Below are 16,779 nucleotides of genomic sequence, written 5' to 3'. Positions count from 1 at the left end.
CAAACCGAGCCTGGCCGGTTCAAACGCCGCCGCTGCGGGCCTCCTGGCGCCGGTCGTCGGTGCCGCCTGTTGTGAGAACGGAGGATCGAACCGCGGGAACGTCAGTTCAAGTGCAATGGCGCGAATAGCCGCGATCGTGAGCGGCGTTAGACGCGAATTCGCTCGTCAAAGCCGCGAGCAACGCGCGCGTCGGAAGGATAAAGAAAAGTACAACAAACAGGGTCCGGGGCGGGGCGGGTTTTGAAAGATGTGCGCGCGGGAGGGCGGGCACGCACCGCGCGGCATCCCGCGGACGCTAGCGCGCCTTGCCCTTGCATGGCTAAACCTTCCGTGCGCGCGACCCCACTCAAAACGACGTCCGTCGTCGTTCGCTGAAGCCGCGCGGCAATGGCGCTCTGGCCAATGGGGCTCCTGGTGGGCGCGACTTGCCCTCGCTCCCGCCTTGTTTCCGCCGGTTTGCGGCTCAAACGACGTTTGGGCATTTGGGACCCTATCCAGTAGAATGCGCGCAGACCGAGGTTCTTGAGTTATTTGCGCCAGTCAATTCGCGATTTTCCAATTTTGTCCCTCGGAGGCGAATGCACCGCTAATCGCGTATCGCGAACTGGGGACGACGTGTGGGGAAATTTTAATTCCAGTTTCGAGGGTGTAGGAACTTTCACCCTCGCGCGGCTAACAACGCGCATCCGCGATATTTTCATCTCAGCCGTGAGATTTTCGTAGCCCGTATGCTGAGTCAGTCCCTCGTGCCGAGAGAGACGAGTATACGGTTGAGGGGGATTTTATTCGAGATTTCGGTCCAATACCGTATTTTCGGAATGCGCGGCGTATGGGAGCTTAGAGAGAAACGAGATTCGGCATCACGTTTTCGTTGCTTCATCCGCGGTTGACGGTTCCCGATCCGCGCCCGAACCATCCACAGTCAGTCAGTCATCAGTGTGCCTCCGCAGCAGGGCGGGCGACGCACACCGGTTCGCAAACCCGGAGATGGTGGAGCCCTCGCGGGTCCCGGAAATTAATTCAAAACACCCGCGTGTCACTTTTTATATATTCCGGCAGGGATCAACGGTAAATACTCATACAACGGTCAGCTCGAACGTGTTTCAGGGTTCGACAACCCTCACGGCCACTCGGAATAAATAAAGCCGGAAAGAAACTCGACGGGCCGCGCGCGTGCCGACGCGACACTTCGACGCTCGGCAGCGATCCTCGCGCCGTTGCACAGCTCTCGAGACCGCAACACAGGTGGGTCATCATTCGCCTCGGTCAACGCCCGTCACTGCGCTCGCGTAGCGCCCCGGACGCGCGCGGCCGGCCGCGTTTCGTCGTGCCAACTCGGCGAAGAGTCGTGCGCGCGCCAGTTGTTTTGAAATGTCACGGAAGACGGGCGAGGATCGCGGCGCCGCGGCGGACGATCCGAGGTTTACATCGTCCGAAGCTCCGCCGCGAGCGAACGTTCATTATGCTGATATCGTGCCCGGCCGGGATTCGCGTCCGCGCGTCTCACACACGGCACACGCGCGCGCGTCTCCGTCGGTCGCACCGCTTCGCTTTTCACGCTTCACGCAGAAAACAGCCAGCGTGTCTCTCTTTTCCTCCCCGCCTGCGTCGCCCCGCGCCTTCGCTCACCGCTGACCAAACCCCTCGAACCGCCCTTCGCAGACCTTCAACATGGCTGACGAAGGCGAGGTTTCCGCCCTCGTGTGCGATAACGGCTCCGGCATGGTCAAGGTGCGTGAACGTCCCCAGATCTGGGCACACCCCCGAGGCGTGTGTAGTTTCCGTTCGCGATCGGGAAGAGGGGACGCGCCCCTCCGACCGCGCAGATCCGTACGCATCGAGGACTGCGACGCGTCGCGCGAGCGCACGCCGCCGTCCGAGACGTACCGCGAGATCGAACGCGTCGTCGCCTCCCGCGGCGGTCGGCCGGTGACGCCCCGGTCGACCCGGTGCACCTCCCGGTCCACGGCTCGCGGGCACCGCACCTCTCGGTTATTTTTCCCTTTTTTGTCTCTTCATCTCTTTTTTGACGGCTCCGCCTCGGCCCAACCCCGCTCACCCTCCCCCCCGAACTCTCCCCCGACACAACAGGCCGGTTTCGCCGGTGACGACGCCCCGCGCGCCGTCTTTCCCTCCATCGTCGGTCGCCCGCGTCACCAGGGCGTGATGGTGGGCATGGGCCAGAAGGATGCGTACGTCGGCGACGAGGCGCAGAGCAAGCGCGGCATCCTCACCCTCCGCTACCCCATCGAGCACGGCATCGTCACCAACTGGGACGACATGGAGAAGATCTGGCACCACACCTTCTACAACGAGCTCCGCGTCGCCCCCGAGGAGCACCCCGTCCTCCTCACCGAGGCGCCGCTCAACCCCAAGGCGAACCGCGAGAAGATGTGCCAGATCATGTTCGAGACGTTTAACGTCCCGGCGATGTACGTCGCCATCCAGGCGGTGCTCTCCCTGTACGCGTCCGGCCGCACCACCGGTATCGTCCTCGATTGCGGCGACGGCGTCTCCCACACCGTCCCCATCTACGAGGGCTACGCGCTCCCGCACGCCATCCTCCGCCTCGACCTCGCGGGGCGCGATCTCACCGACTACCTCATGAAGATCCTCACCGAGCGCGGCTACTCTTTCACCACCTCCGCCGAGCGCGAGATCGTCCGCGACATCAAGGAGAAGCTCGCGTACGTCGCTCTCGACTTTGAGAACGAGATGCAGGTGGCGAACGGCTCCTCGTCGCTCGAGAAGTCCTACGAACTCCCCGACGGTCAGGTGATCACCATCGCGGATGAGCGATTCAGGTGCCCCGAGGTGCTCTTCAACCCCGCGATTATCGGCATGGAGGCTGTGGGCATCCACGAGACCACCTACAACTCCATCATGAAGTGCGACGTGGACATCCGCAAAGACCTCTACTCCAACATCGTCCTCTCCGGCGGTACCACCATGTTCCCCGGCGTCGCCGATCGCATGTCCAAGGAGATCACCGCGCTCGCGCCCTCCTCCATGAAGATCAAGGTTGTCGCGCCCCCCGAGCGCAAGTACTCCGTGTGGATCGGAGGTTCCATCCTCGCGTCGCTGTCGACCTTCCAGCAGATGTGGATCGCGAAGTCCGAGTACGACGAGTCCGGTCCCTCCATCGTCCACCGCAAGTGCTTCTGAGCTCCTCTCGGTTGTCTCGCTCAACCGAGACGAGAGCTTCGCGAGCGGCGTACATACATTAGCGGCTGGGTGCACACGTGTGCACTGGGGGTGTAAAGGGATTCGGGAGCCGGCGCGCGACTTTGGGTTTCAGGGTTTCTTCGGGCGCGTCAGGGCGGGTTAGCGGCGGTACGTGAGCGGATAGTTCTGCTTAGCGGCGGCGCGTGAGCGGATAGTTCTGTTTTGTAACAAAGCGCCGAGAAATCGATTCGAGGAGAGTCTTCACTTGTAAGGGTTACTACAGCACAGGTCGTCCCGCCGGCGAACCCCCGCGCCCCGGACGCCGCAAGAATCAATCAATCGAACAAACACCACTCGCCCACCGCCGCGACCGCCTCGATCGTCGCGATTCAATCACTCACTCAGGGTTCACATGCCCTCCGACAGCTCGACGACTTCCTCCATGGTGATGGTCTGCTCGTCGCCCACGAAGTCGTTGTCCTCGGTGAGGAAGAGCATGCAGTGGCACTCCTTGCGCTCCCTCATGGGCACGCAAGGGCAGTTCCAGAACCCGCTAGCGACCTCGGCCTCCTTGTCGTCGTAGTGCCGGCACGGGCACAGCGGCGACCCCAGCGTGTCCTTGTGCTCCGCGAGGCCCTGGATCACCACAGCCGTGACGCTCTTGTCCATGCAGAAGTAGGTGCCGCTGCCCTTGGCGTACTGCTCGCTGAACTTGCGCATCACCTCGAGGTTCTTCTCGGAGGCTGAGATGGAGCAGGCGGCGGGGAAGGGGAGAGGACGGGTCAGCGGCCGGCGACGGGAGGGAGGGGAAGGGCGCGACGCGACGCGACGCGGCGGGGAAATATCGGGATGAGACTGGCGCGTGCTGACTCGTTGGTCGCGGTTTGTTTTCGTGCCAGGTCACCCGCGGGCTCCGGTTGTTCGGCGCGGGCGGCGTCGACGGCGACGGGCGTCGGGAGGATCGAGCGCGCGCGTGGACGGAGAGGGATCTGGATCGATTAGTGTTCCGGCGCTTACCCTCGGCGGAGACTCGAAGGGTGGCGCCGCGCGTCGGGGCGGGGGCGACGCGCGCGGCGGAGGTTGCGACGCGAGTGGGTGCCACGCGACCCTTAGCGGCCAGATGGCGCGCGCCGGCGACGGGCGCGGCGGCGGATACGGTCCACGCCGACATGTTCTATCGAGCGTAAGGTTGGAGGTTCCGTGTGAATCTCCCGAGGCGGCCGACGAAGAGCGTCTGGTCGCTTCGCGCGCGTGTAAGTGACCCTCGTCGGCGTGGCCAATCTTCCTGCACCAGAACCTCCCGCAGAGCAACCACACAGCCGCGCAGTCTGGAAATCGGATTCTCACAGTGGATAGGGGTCGGATTTGTCATCGGTCACCGTGAGTCATTTTCTATTTCGCTCGGATCGTTCGTTTCCCGGCGGTGATTCGCGCGTGACCGGTTCCCGTACGATTTAGTGCGTATAATTTGGTAACCATTTCGGGCAGCGAATCAAACTAACAACCCATACGATTTCCGCTAAAATTGAATTAGCCGAGTCGCGCCGCGAAGCCTCCTTCAGTTCGTTTGAAACGGGGGGAACGCGAACGCCTCCCCACTCCTCGAGCCGCGCCGCCCGTCGACCCTACCCCGCCCCGACCACCCCCACACCGATCGCCATGTCCCCCGCCACCACCCGATCCACCCCCGCCGAGCCCACCGCCGAAGTCGTCGTCGTCGTCGTCGAGGAGCCGGTGCGTTCCCCCCTCCCTCCTTCCCCTCCCCTCCTCCTCCTCCCGCTCCCCTTCCCCTTCCCCTTCCCGCCTCGCGCGAACTCTCCCTCCCGCGCGCGCTGACCCGTCCGCGCGCGCGTCTCCCTCCCCCGCTCCGACGAAGATCGAGTCCACCGCGGAAGCCCCCGCGGACGCGGAAGCCCCCGTCGCCGAGCCCACCGTCGCCGAGGCTCCCGCACACAACGACGCCGTCGCCGCCGCGGAAACCCCCGGAGACGAGGGGGACGAGCGCCCGGGAAGCGGCGACGTCGTCGTGAAGCGGGGAGACGAGAACACGCCCCCGACCAACGTCGACGCCGCCGACGTCGCGATCGCCCCCGCGGAACCGCCCGCGGACGGCGTTACCGGCGCCGCCGCCGACGCCGCCGAAGCCGACGAAGCCGACGAAGCGCCGACGAAGGTGGACAGCTGTGTCGACAGCTGTGTCGCCAGCTGTGTCGCCGCGTCCGCCGCGGAGGAGACGCCGCCGCTCGCGGTCGAACCCGCGCCGCCGGTGGAGCCGGTAGATGCGGATGAGGCGAAGAATGACGCGGGAGAGGAGGAGGACGCGGGCGTCGTCGCGGCCAAGCGCAAGAACGGGCCCGACGCCGACAACACAGCTGTCGAGCCCGCGAGCAAGGCTGCTAAGACCGCCGCCGCCGCCGCCGACACCGCCGCCGAGGCGACGGCCGCGTAGGCGGGCGCGAGACGACGACGACGCGGACGGTGAGACGACACGACGCGCGATGAGATGACACGGAGAGAGAGAGAGGAGGGGGAGATGGACGACGACGCGTAGACGGCCACGGCTAGAACGACGGCGCCCACGGTTTGAAATAAAACAATTCACAAACATCGTCACACACGGAGGTAAAAATAAATGCCCGTTTTGGGGACCCGCGGTGACGCACTGGGGGAGGGCGCGGCGCCGTTTCGGGGCGAGATGCCGCCGCTCATGCTGGTCAACAGCGCCAAGCGCGTGGTTCCCGACGCGCACGACGGCGAGGTATCGTCCGTCTGCGTCGACGGCGACCACTGCGTCACCGCGGGTTGGGACGGGCAGCTGCGATTCTGGGCCAAGTACGACGCCTTGCCCACGAGATCCTTCCAGCTGGTGCAGCGCGCGCAGGCGCACGAGGACGCGGTGAAGACCGTGGCGACCATCGCGGACAAGTGGATCATCAGCGCGGGCTTGAACGGGCTGTGCAGGGTGTGGACCAGGAGCGGCGAGGCCGCCATGCATCCCTCGCAGATCCCCGAACCCACCCCGAATGAAAAACCGGGCGACGAAAAACCGAACGGCGAGGACCGCGCGCCACCGCCGCCGAAGCACCCGCTCCCATTGGACGACCTCGGCGACGACAACGCGGAGGAGGTCGGTCTCGAGATGGAGGAGCTACGGCTGGCGCGGACGGAGCGTAAGCGCGTGTTGGCGCAGTACGACGGACCGTGGAAGTGCGTCGGGGCGTTCGACGGAGGCGCCGGGGGATGCGTCAACGCCGTCGTCGGCTTGCACGCGCCGGAGGACGCCGGCTGTGTCGCGAAACCGCCCGCGATCGCACTCGCCGTGGGGTCCCACCTCGGTTCCATGACGCACGCGGTTCGGATACTGGATCCGACGCGGAACTGGGCGACGATTCAGGTCCTGGAGCACCCGGAAGGCGTCACGCGTTTACTTCGCAAAGTCGGATGCGAACTCGACGGGTCGGACCGACTCGTCACCGGGTGCCTCGACGGTCGGATACGCGTGTACGCCAGGGACCCGGCGGAACCGGACCCGAGGCCGCCGCCCGTGGAGCCGGTGGAGGGAGAAGACGAAGCGTCGGGCGCGGGTGCCGGTGCCGGGACGGGGGAAGGGGGAGACGAAGGGGGAGAGGAACAGACGTCGACGCCCGAGCCCGAGCCCGAGCCCGAGCCGTGGTTTCCCCCGTACCGACTCGAGGCGACGCTGCACGCGCATCCCACCGTCGTCGACATCCAATGGCTCGGCAAGCACCCCGCGTTCCCCCCCCCGCAGCCCCCCGCGCCCCCCGCGCCCCCGCCGAAGGAGGGAGGCCAAGCGGGGGAAGGCGACGAGGACGCGGATGAACCGGTGGAACCCCCGGGCCCGCCAGAATTTTGGCCCGGGTGCGACAGCCACCTGTGGCTCGTCTCCGTCGGCACCGACGGGGGCGTGAAGCTCTGGGAGCGACGACGGGTGCCCACGAAGCCGTGGGGGCTTCCCCATTGGGGATACGAACCGCCGCCGGAGCCGCCGAAGGGCGAGGCGAAGGAGTACGCGTGGTGTCGAACGCCCGGTCCGGATGGCGAGATACGAAACGCCCCCCTCGCGCCCCGAATCCGAATCGCGAACGACGAAAGCTCAAAAATTGAATCCCTCGCAAAGGCGCGTCTCACGTGCGTGCGCGTGTGGCGCGAGCACGTCACCGTGGGGCTGGGCGACGGGCGGATGTGCACGTGGGGGCGCAGGGTTCGCGACGAGTCGGGCGTGGAGGGGTGGGTGCTGGAGCGGATCACGCCGGCGCCCGCGGATAACATTAGATGCGGGGCGGTGACGGGGATGTACGAGTGTGGGCATAACCTCCTGGTGACGCACGCGGACGGGCAGGCGCGCGTGTACGCGTGAGAGTATTTTAACACTTAGCACCGCAGGAGGATTTAGAACGCTTGCGAATGGGGATTACCTTCAGGTACCTTCGTATTTTTTAAACCCCCGTCGCGTCCGCATCCGTCGCATCCGCCTCCGCCTCCGCCTCCGCCCTGCCCTCGGCCGCGATCTCCTCCCGTCTGGGCGCCGCCGCCGCCGCCGCGACGGCTTCGTCCCTGCCCAACTTTTCAATCTCCCGCCGCTCCCTCCGCCGTTCCTCGTCGTCGATCCTCTCCCGCAGTCTGCACGTCTCCACCCTGCGCCTGATCTCGTCCATCGTGAGCGGCGTCCCAGCCCGGGTCGTACCGGCGGCGGATCGGACCGGCGCGTCGCCCTCGTCCTCGAAGTCGTCCTCGTAACGATCGTCGCCCGAGACGTTTGAGGCGTTGAGCGTGCTCGCGTTTTCGAACAGATCCGCTCGAGCCATCCGGCGCATGAGGATCAGCGAGAGCTTCATGTGCCTGTTGACCACCCACGACTCGCCCGGCGCCCTCGCGGGCTGCCACGAGCGCTCCTTCGGTCGCTTCGACCGGCACTCGATCGCGTAGTCGATCACCGCGCGTTGCATCGTCGCGTCCATCTCCGCGAACTCGTCGAACCACTTCTCGCAGTAGTAGAGTCCGGGGCAGTCGGGGTGCTCGCGTAGCCTGTGGCCGTCCGCGCCGAAGTAGGTCAACAGCCCGGTGGCGCTGCACCGCGCGACTGTCAGGGTCTTCGGGACGCCGGTGCTGACGCACTTGCCGGTTCGTGCGTCGGTGGTTCGCGCGCGGTTCGGGGGATGAGGATCGTACACCGCCAGTCGCTTGGCCCACAGCGCGAGCCCATCCACGGGCCGTCCTTTGCCTTCTCTGACGAGCTGAGAGTCCCTCGACGCGCGGTACTGGTTCACGAGCCTGCGCTGGAGGGACGCGTTTTGCCGCATCACCTCCGTGTTCTCCGCGTACACCCCGCGGGGGAACCGCGGCGGCGGCCAGTGCCGCGCGCGTCGCTCCTTCGTCTGCGTCTTGCCCCCCGCCGGCGACGAGGGATTCTGACGATTCTTCCGTCTCTCGCCGTCCCGGAGGCTGGTGGACGACGAACGACCGCCGCCGTCGTCCCACTCCGGTCGACGCCTCGGCGCGGCGCGCGGGCCGTACGTTCGCTGAGACTTGGGCACGAGGCTGAGCTCGCCGTCGGGGGCGTGGAACCTCGACGCGGGCTCGCGCCTGAGCTCGTTCAGCCTGCGCTGGATGTGCGTGTTGTCGCGCTCGACCTGGATGGCTCGAAACGAGCGCTGCCTGGCCTTGACCGTGTTCTTGACGTCGGGATGGCGGAACCGGTAGTGGTGGTGCTCCTCGTAAGGGGTCGGCGCGGGTGCGCCGGGCGGCGCCGGGGCCGCGCTCGCCTTCGTCGGCATGCCGGCCGCCGGGGGGAATGGAATCCTTTTACGTGCTCGCGGAACCGTCAACCGTTTCGTGACGAGATGCTTCGAGGGTTGACCGTGTGTCCGACCGTGTTTTCGGACTTTTCTTGAGTCGTGGACCGGAAAATCGCTAAAACTCCCGAATAAAAACGGTCGGTTGTATTTTTTTCCCAGCAAACCCTCAAGTCGATGACGGCCACGCTGTCGACGAGCATTGGAGGCGCCACACGCGGTGGTGAACACGATGGCGTGCAGGAGAGCCACGCAGCTCGCGATGAGGCGCGCGTTGGTGCTGGGTCGGTCCGAGGCGACGTCCAACGCGGCGCGCGGCCTCGCGACTCGCGCCGAGACGCGCGCGCGATCGACCGCGATGGCTTCGTCCGGCGATTGGGCCGGATCGTTAGGGCGCGGAAGGACGGAGGCGCCCGCCGCGGGCTCGGTGTACGCGCGCGGCGCGCTCAGGCGCGGTTTCGCCGCGGACGCCGAGGCTTCCGAGGATAAGAAGGACGACGCCCGCGAGCCTTCCCCCCGCATGGTCCGCCTCGCCGACGACATCTGCGGGCTGACCCTGCTCGAGGTGCACGACCTCACGGAGATCCTCAAGAAGCGCCTCGGCCTCGCCGCGATGCCGATGATGGGCATGCCGATGGGAGGCGTCCCGATGGGCGGCGCGGCCGCCGCGGGCGGTGCCGCGGCCGCCGCGCCCGAGGAGGCCGCCGCCGAGAAGACCGAGTTCGACGTCAAGCTCGCGTCCTTCGACGCCGCGAGCAAGATCAAGGTCATCAAGGAAGTGAGGGCCATCACCGAGCTCGGTTTGAAGGAGGCCAAGGACCTGGTGGAGGGCGCGCCCGCCGTGTTGAAGAAGGGGATCAAGAAGGAGGAGGCGGAGGCGATCAAGGAAAAACTCGCCAAGGTGGGCGGCGTCGTCACCGTCGAGTAAACGCGAGGCGCCCGCCGTCGACGAGTCGTTTTCGTTCTGATGAATATTTCAACCATGATAATCGCCGCCATCGCGGACGCCTCGCGCGCCACCGACGCGCCCGGATCCCCCGAGTCTCACCCGAGCAGCTGCTCGATGGACACCGTCGGCACCGCGGGCGATCCTCCCGCCTCTGTCCAACCCGTAACGGCCGTAACGCTTCCCCCCGCGACCCGAACCGCCGCCCCGGCCGCAGCCGCCCGCTTTTCCGGGTCGCGGCTCGGCAGACCCAAAGCGTGCTTCCGCACCCCTCCGTACGCGTAGGAGAACATCGACCTCTTCTTCTTCTTACCGCTCGTCGAGGGCGGCGTCGCCGGTGACGCACCGGGCAGTGACGCACCGGGAAGTGACGCACCGGGCAGTGACGCACCGGGCGGCGACGCGACGCCCCCGTCCCCGTCGCGGAGCATCGCCTCCGCCAACGCGCGGTCGCTCGCGTCGAGCATGGCGTCGCCCGCGTCCAGCATGCGACGCAGCGCGGGCGCGAGCGTTTCGAACAGAGCGCTCCCGTCGTCGCCGTCGTCGCCCCCGGAGAGCACCGCGCGGATCGACGCGAACAACGCGGCGCCGACGTCCGCGAAGTCCCCGCCGCCGCCGCCCCCGCCCCCCAAACCCCCCCTCGCCCCCGCCCCCGCCGCCGCCGCCGCCGCCGCCTCGCGCGACGCCACCCTCGCGAGCGTCGCCGCCGCCCTCGCGCGGTGCCTGCCGAACCCTTTCATCCCCGCTCGCCCCAACATCTCCGCGACCGCCTCCACCGTCTCGCGGTCGGTCGCGCCGCCTGGTCCCGGTCCGTCCGCGAACGATTCGTTTACGCAACGATTCAAAGCGTCGTGCGCAGCGTCCACCACTGAATCGTCGTCGGCGTGCGACTCGGCGCACGCGCAGAGACCCCTCAGCGCCTCGCGCCTGATGATGTTCACAGCTGTGGCGTCGTCGTTGGCGCCCGTGGCGCGGTCGATCACGGCGGAGAGGATGGGGACGACTTCGGAGAGGACGGCGTCGGCGTCCAGCCCGCTCGCGCACGCGCCGACGGACGCGACGGCTCTTCCGATGATCCGCGGGGATAAGTCGGTCGTTCGCATCGATGTGGCGGCTCCCGATTGGTCGCTCGATTCAATTAGCGCATCCGATTGGTCGCTCGATTCATCCGGCGCGCCGAATCGGTCGCTCGATTCAATCAGCGCGCGCAGGGCAGCCACCGTCCTCGCCGCGAGGTGCCTGCCGTCGAAGAGCGACGCAAACTCAAATGCGTACGACGTCCGGGCGAACGCATCGTCGTCGTAACGGTCGTCGTAACGGTCGTCGTCGTCCCCGTCGCGGTCGTCGTCGTCGTCGTCGTTCGTGGACGGGTCGGCGCATAGGAGCTCGCGGACGACACGCTCGTAGGCGCCCTCCCCCGCGCACGGCGCCGCGGCGGCGAGCGCGACGGCCAACCCCGCGGATTCGTCCCTCCGCCGCTTCAACGCCGTCGCGGCGAGAATCGCCGGGAGGATGATAACGGCTGTAACGCTTCCCCCCGCGCGTTCGCAGTGCGCGCGAACCGCGCGAGCGACCGCGGCGACGCACCCCTCCTCGGATCGAGCCGTCGCGGCGGCGCACCTCGCGACCCACGCAAACTCGTCACCGGGCGATGACTCACCGGGCGATGAGTCACCGCCGTCTATCGCGAGCGCCTCGAGCGCGCGCGATAGCGTGCCCACCCTCCACCGCGCGTCCTCTCCGCCTCGAACGATCTCCCCGAGCGCGTCCTCGAGCGCGGCCGCGAACTTGGGCACCGCGGAGTTTGTGACGCCCGCCCCGTGAAGCCGCCGGCGCCATCGAGCGAGCGCGGGCGCGAGCCACTCGATCGCAGCGTTGGAGACCTCATCGCTCGAGTCCAGCGCCGCGGACATGAGCGCGTCGTCGGCGACCGCGGGGCACGGACCAACGATCGACGACGGAGGATCGCATCGGTCGCGTCGGTTGGGGTCCCCGGGAGTTTCCAGAGTTTCCTCGGGCGGTGACTCACCGGGCGGTGACTCACCGGGCGGTGACTCACCGGCGTCGGCGTCGAGCGTCGCGGCGACGGCTCGGACGACGGCGACGCGAACCGTCGCGCTCGCCTCCCCCGTCGCGATTCGCGTCAGCTCCTCCAAGACCATCCCCGCGATGCGCCTGGACACCCCGGCGCACGCGCGCAGGCACTCCACCCCGAGAAGCCTTCGCGTCTCCGCCTTGTGCTCCTCGCAGTTTTTCGCGATTGACGTCATCAGCTCGTCCACGCACCTCTCCTCGCCCATCGCCGCGCCGATGGACGCGCACGTCTCCGCCACCGCCCGTCGCTGCTCCGACCCCGGGCGCTTCACGCACGACAACATCTGCGCGAGCGCGGCGGTGCGTTCTGAACGCAGCCTCGCCCGCGTCGCCGCCCGAGCGTACAGGGGCAGCAGCTCCGTTCGATGCTGAACGAGAGTGTGGGGCGACACCCTCGGCAGCGATTCCAGCAGCGCTTGAATCGTAGCCTCCTCCTGCGCGGCGGATTCCAGCGCCGACGAACCCTTACCCTTCGTAGTAGGTGCCATCGATCCACCCGGTGAGTCACCACCCGGTGAGTCACCGGCTTCGCGCCGAGCCCGTTCCGCCGCTCGCTCCACGTGTCGAACAGTCGCCGCCGCCTCGTCAAACTTGGCCCTCCACCGCTCGCTTTCCGTCGCCGCCGCTTCGTATTCCGCACGTACCTTGGCCAGCTCGCGGCGGACCGCGTCCACGTCGCGCGTCGCCGCCGCCAGTTGGGATTCGAGCGTTTCTTTGGCCGTTTTGACGTCGCCGAGCTCGCGAACGCGTTCGTCTCGCTCCCGTCGCATTTTTTCAAACGCCGCCGGGTCCAGCGTCTCCAACGCCTTGGCGCGCCGCAGCATGAGCCGCAGCGCTTCCCCGCGCGCCGGTTCGCCTCCCAGCGGAGACCAATCGTCGAGGTCCTGCCCCGCGGTCGCCTCCTGTCGCATGGCGAGCGCGGCGGCTCGGTATCCGCGCCGCGCGAGGTACTGATGCGTCATCAGGTTGAGGCACCGGCGCTCGCCCGGCGTGATGTCCGGCAAGACGGCGGGGGGTGCCGTCGGGGTGCCGTCGTCGTCGGGTGCCGAGTGCGGCGGGATCGGCACCACGTTCGCCAGGTCGACGCACTCTGCGCGGTTGAGGAAGCCGTCGCGCGCGGCGTACGACGGGGTGGACGCGTCGCGCGGGGCTTCGTGTATTTGTTCAAAGACCACAGCTGTGTCGCCATCCGCGTTTTGACTCCTCCGCGGCGTGGCGGGCACCGCGCGGGTCTCGCGCTCCTCGCGAAGCCGCGCGAGGTCCTCCTCCGCGCATCTTCGCTCGTACTCGGCGAGCTTGATGCGGGACTCCTGCTCCCTGACCGTCGCGCGAAGCGTAGGGACTGTTGGAGGGAGAGTGTTAGATTCGGGTCGAGTGTTAGATCCCGTCGCGTCGCGCCGTCCGGGGGAGGAGACGAGCGGTGATTCGGGGGACGGGGAGTGTCGCGGGGCGCACCATCGACGGCACCGGCGTGTGCGCGCACGTCTGACAGCGCGAACCTCTTCTGATCGCCGAAGAAAGCCTCGAGCTTCGCGCGAGCGTCCGCATCGCCGTCGCGGACCACGTCGCGTTCGCCCGCCTTCGTCGACGCCGCGCCACCGGGCGAGATGAGGTCCTGGTAGAGCTCGAACGCGGACAGGAGATGACGACGATCGAGGAGATACGCCGCTACCGCGTCGGCGTCGAGCGACGCCGCCGGCGACGCCATCGTCGGCCCGGGTCCGCGCGCGAACGCGAGTGATGACTCGGCCTCCGAGCTGGAAAAACTTTTTGACACAAATGGCTCCAAACCGACAGCGAATCCGAAGGAAACGCACGGTTCGCTCGACGCGGCAGACGTCTATTTATGATTAGCCTAACGTAAGATGCTACTACAACATGTGCTAATAAGTACCCGCGGGCGCCGCGTCCGTCCCCGCCGGCGCCGATTCCATTCGCCCTCTCTCATCGTCACTTGTCCTTCGCCGTGGAGATGTAGAGCACGTTGTTGCCGCGGATGAACGCGTCGCCGTACTTGTTCTTCAGCTGACCGTTCACGTACTCCTGGAACGAGCGCGATTTTGGGACGGGGCGGGTATGGTTTCGGTCAGCGACGCGTCCGATGCGGCGTGAGGTCGGGCGGGAGACGCGAACGCGGCGTCGACTGGACACAGCTGTGGCGCGAGATTTTAGGGTTAGGTGGCGCGTCCGCGATCGGGGCGCGGGCGCGTCCGCTCGACGCCGTCGACGCGTCGTTCGATCGCGACGCGCGCGTCGACCGCGTGACTCGTGAACGGGAAGATGAACGCACCTCCGTCTGTTCCATGGCGATGTTCATGTACCCGTCGAGGCACGCGAGGATGCCCCTGTAGTCCACACCGCTGTTCAACTTGACCACCACGGGCTTACCGCGGATGGACTTGAGGAAGTCCGCCGGGGTCTTGGCGGCGCCGGTGTCTGGCGCGGCGTCGTCGGACATTGTCTCGGTCGCGTGTCGGTGTGCCGATGCGCGCCTTGAGGTGTGGGTACGATGGGGCGCGCCGAGGTGGATGGAGTTTTCTCGGCCAGCGTTTCAACCGACCTGAGATGACCGCCCGTTCCGTCACTTTTTCCGCCCGAAAAGCGCACGCATTGCGGGCGGGGGCACTCGCGACCGCGCCGCCTCTTCGCGCGCGTATCGACTCGGTTTCCCCGCGAGACCATGCAGACGCGCGTTTCCGTCCCTCGGGCCCCGGCCGTCATCTCGCGCGTCGGAGCCCAACACGAAAGGATCCTCCGGCAACAGGCCGCCCGAACCGTCAAAAGCGCGTCCGCCTCGCCAGCCGCTTCTTCGATAACAACGAAGAGGGGCACCGTGGTTTGCCGCGCGTCCTCCTCCTCCCCGGGCCCGATACGCTCGCTGTTCAACCTCGAGGACATCGCGAAGCCCTTCATCTCCGCCAAGGACACCCTGAACGAGGGCATCGCGTCCTTCTACGACGAATCCTCCGGGTGAGCAGTCCGCACGAAGAGAATAATGTCCTCTCGGTTTTTCCCCGCGACTCTCTCCCACCCTCCTGACCGTCTCGCGCACCTTCACGCGACCCGCAGGCTGTGGGAAGACGTGTGGGGCGAGCACATGCACCACGGGTACTACCCCGGCGGCGCACCCCGCGACGACCACGTCCAGGCGCAGGTGGACATGATCGAGCGCTCGCTGGAGTGGGCCGGGCTGGATGCGACGACAGCGGAGGACGGCGTCGATCGAATCCTCGACGTGGGTTGCGGCATCGGCGGATCGTCGAGGCACATGGCGCGCATGTGGCCGGGGTGCGTCACGCGCGGGATCACGCTCTCGCCGGTCCAGGCCAAACGCGCCAACGAGCTCGCCGCTGAGCAGGGTCTCGGGGATCGGTCCACGTTTCAAGTCGCGGATGCGTTGAATCAGCCCTTCGACGACTCCAGCTTCGACCTGGTGTGGTCCATGGAGAGCGGCGAGCACATGCCGGACAAGGGCAAGTTCGTCAACGAGCTCGCGCGGGTGTGCGCGCCGGGCGGGCGCATCCTCATCGTCACCTGGTGCCACCGCATCCTGCGCGAGGGCGAGAAGACCCTACCCGACGATGAGCTCCAGCTCCTCGACAGGATCTGCGAGGGTTACTACCTTCCCCGCTGGTGCTCCGTGGCGGAATACGCCAGGCTGTGCGCGGACGAGGGTCTGGTGGACGTGAGAACCGCGGACTGGAGCGAGCAGGTGTCGCCGTTCTGGCGAGCCGTCATTCGCACGGCGCTGACGTGGCGGGGATTCGTCGGGTTACTTCGCGCCGGACCCGCGACGGTCAGGGGGGGTTTGGTCATGCCCTTGATGCACCAGGGCCTTCGGCGCGGGACCATACGGTTCAACCTGATCACCGCGACCAAGCCGCGGTGAGGACGAGACGCTGTACAAGTGTGTCGACGTGTACAAGTAACTTTGCATTGCTAACTTTACCTTCGTATTAAAAGTCTCACGACTGCGAGTCCTTGTCGAGCCTCGCGAACCCGTCCCCCCTCGCGCCCTTCGGCTCGGTGAAGTGCCAGAACGCCACCCCCGCGCACATCACGAACACGCTGACCTGCCACGCGGACGTCAGCGATCCCTGGTCCACCGCCGGGTGCGGCAGCGCGAGGGAGGTGGCCAGCGCCCCGGCGCACCACGTGACTAGACCGAGCCTGCGGTGGACCGCCTTGACGAGGGGTCGCGCCTGCTCCGGGACCGCGTCCAGCAGCCCGAGCCGCTTGAACGCCACCGCGCCGATCGTTGGGGACAGGACGGTGAGGACGATCGTGAGGAGCCCGAGCTTGCCGTGGGTGGTGGTGAAGTGGGGCTTGTCGTGTATCGCCTTGTTGCGGTAGATGGCGACAAACCCCCCGAGCGCGAGGAAGAGCGCGAGGGTTTGCGTCGCCGCGTGCACCCAGAGCGCCCTGACCCTCTCCGCCCCGGGCCCGAGCGCGCGTAGCTTGAGCCCCGCGCCCACCCCCAAGGTCATGAGCAACCCGAAACCCAGCGACATGCACGTCGGGTGGTACGTGAACAGCACGGTCGAGTCGAAAAGCGCGATGGGGACGGTGAATCCGAAGAAAGCGCACGCGCCCACGACGGCGAGGTCGGCGAGGGACCTCGGCCACAACGCGGCGAGCGCGTCCGCGGGCTCGTCGCCCATGAGAAGCCGAGATACGGGCGGTCGGGCTATCGTGAGCGACGACGCGTGCGTGGACCAAGTGCGTACTGGCTAAAAACGCGTCGTTAAAATCGTCACTCCG

The 16,779-nt window shown here is 67.1% G+C and overlaps 10 protein-coding genes across 10 annotated transcripts; 5 read left to right on the top strand and 5 right to left on the bottom strand.

Moving 5' to 3' along the window:
* Nucleotides 1-1,182: 1,182 nt before the first annotated feature.
* ACTIN (hypothetical protein) lies at nt 1,183-3,416 on the top strand. The gene is made up of 3 exons (XM_002503045.1): nt 1,183-1,245; nt 1,663-1,731; nt 2,092-3,416. Exons 2-3 carry the CDS (start codon nt 1,672-1,674, stop codon nt 3,163-3,165), a joined length of 1,134 nt encoding a protein of 377 aa, XP_002503091.1. The 5' UTR covers nt 1,183-1,245; nt 1,663-1,671; the 3' UTR covers nt 3,166-3,416.
* Nucleotides 3,413-4,404, bottom strand: MICPUN_54290 (ferredoxin thioredoxin reductase). The gene is made up of 2 exons (XM_002502695.1): nt 4,183-4,404; nt 3,413-3,908 (listed from the first exon to the last, which is right to left on the bottom strand). The coding sequence occupies exons 1-2, from the start codon at nt 4,334-4,336 to the stop codon at nt 3,574-3,576; spliced, it is 489 nt and encodes a 162-aa protein (XP_002502741.1). The 5' UTR covers nt 4,337-4,404; the 3' UTR covers nt 3,413-3,573.
* A 420-nt stretch (nt 4,405-4,824) lies between these two features.
* Nucleotides 4,825-5,614, top strand: MICPUN_59044 (predicted protein; the record flags this gene model as incomplete). The annotated part of the gene is made up of 2 exons (XM_002503044.1): nt 4,825-4,899; nt 5,042-5,614. The coding sequence occupies 2 exons, from the start codon at nt 4,825-4,827 to the stop codon at nt 5,612-5,614; spliced, it is 648 nt and encodes a 215-aa protein (XP_002503090.1).
* A 246-nt stretch (nt 5,615-5,860) lies between these two features.
* MICPUN_59043 (predicted protein) lies at nt 5,861-7,543 on the top strand (the record flags this gene model as incomplete). Its single annotated transcript, XM_002503043.1, has 1 exon — nt 5,861-7,543. The coding sequence occupies one exon, from the start codon at nt 5,861-5,863 to the stop codon at nt 7,541-7,543; it is 1,683 nt and encodes a 560-aa protein (XP_002503089.1).
* Nucleotides 7,544-7,622: 79 nt separating this feature from the next.
* Nucleotides 7,623-8,960, bottom strand: MICPUN_59042 (predicted protein; the record flags this gene model as incomplete). Its single annotated transcript, XM_002502694.1, has 1 exon — nt 7,623-8,960. One exon carries the CDS (start codon nt 8,958-8,960, stop codon nt 7,623-7,625), a length of 1,338 nt encoding a protein of 445 aa, XP_002502740.1.
* Nucleotides 8,961-9,210: 250 nt separating this feature from the next.
* Nucleotides 9,211-9,906, top strand: MICPUN_59041 (predicted protein; the record flags this gene model as incomplete). The annotated part of the gene is made up of 1 exon (XM_002503042.1): nt 9,211-9,906. The coding sequence occupies one exon, from the start codon at nt 9,211-9,213 to the stop codon at nt 9,904-9,906; it is 696 nt and encodes a 231-aa protein (XP_002503088.1).
* A 116-nt stretch (nt 9,907-10,022) lies between these two features.
* On the bottom strand, nt 10,023-13,726 carry MICPUN_59040 (predicted protein; the record flags this gene model as incomplete). The annotated part of the gene is made up of 2 exons (XM_002502693.1): nt 10,023-13,360; nt 13,474-13,726. The coding sequence occupies 2 exons, from the start codon at nt 13,724-13,726 to the stop codon at nt 10,023-10,025; spliced, it is 3,591 nt and encodes a 1,196-aa protein (XP_002502739.1).
* A 242-nt stretch (nt 13,727-13,968) lies between these two features.
* On the bottom strand, nt 13,969-14,476 carry MICPUN_59039 (predicted protein; the record flags this gene model as incomplete). The annotated part of the gene is made up of 2 exons (XM_002502692.1): nt 13,969-14,061; nt 14,309-14,476. 2 exons carry the CDS (start codon nt 14,474-14,476, stop codon nt 13,969-13,971), a joined length of 261 nt encoding a protein of 86 aa, XP_002502738.1.
* A 222-nt stretch (nt 14,477-14,698) lies between these two features.
* MICPUN_59038 (predicted protein) lies at nt 14,699-15,907 on the top strand (the record flags this gene model as incomplete). The annotated part of the gene is made up of 2 exons (XM_002503041.1): nt 14,699-14,988; nt 15,088-15,907. The coding sequence occupies 2 exons, from the start codon at nt 14,699-14,701 to the stop codon at nt 15,905-15,907; spliced, it is 1,110 nt and encodes a 369-aa protein (XP_002503087.1).
* A 76-nt stretch (nt 15,908-15,983) lies between these two features.
* On the bottom strand, nt 15,984-16,679 carry MICPUN_59037 (predicted protein; the record flags this gene model as incomplete). The annotated part of the gene is made up of 1 exon (XM_002502691.1): nt 15,984-16,679. One exon carries the CDS (start codon nt 16,677-16,679, stop codon nt 15,984-15,986), a length of 696 nt encoding a protein of 231 aa, XP_002502737.1.
* Nucleotides 16,680-16,779: the final 100 nt, after the last annotated feature.

This window comes from Micromonas commoda, chromosome 6 (genome assembly GCF_000090985.2).
Source record: "Micromonas commoda chromosome 6, complete sequence".
In the NCBI taxonomy this organism is placed as follows: Eukaryota; Viridiplantae; Chlorophyta; class Mamiellophyceae; order Mamiellales; family Mamiellaceae; genus Micromonas; species Micromonas commoda.
Note: the sequence above shows the minus strand (reverse complement) of the source record. Positions and strands in the feature narration are given on the sequence as shown.

Bases quoted from the DNA above. Each gene is read 5' to 3' on its own strand.
- ACTIN (XM_002503045.1), top strand. From the start codon at position 1,672: ATGGCTGACGAAGGCGAGGTTTCCGCCCTCGTGTGCGATAACGGCTCC. The intron at 1,732-2,091 runs GTGCGTGAACGT...CCGACACAACAG, and splicing joins ACGGCTCCGGCATGGTCAAG to GCCGGTTTCGCCGGTGACGA.
- MICPUN_54290 (XM_002502695.1), bottom strand. From the start codon at position 4,336: ATGTCGGCGTGGACCGTATCCGCCGCCGCGCCCGTCGCCGGCGCGCGC. The intron at 3,909-4,182 runs GTAAGCGCCGGA...GCTCCATCTCAG, and splicing joins CCTTCGAGTCTCCGCCGAGG to CCTCCGAGAAGAACCTCGAG.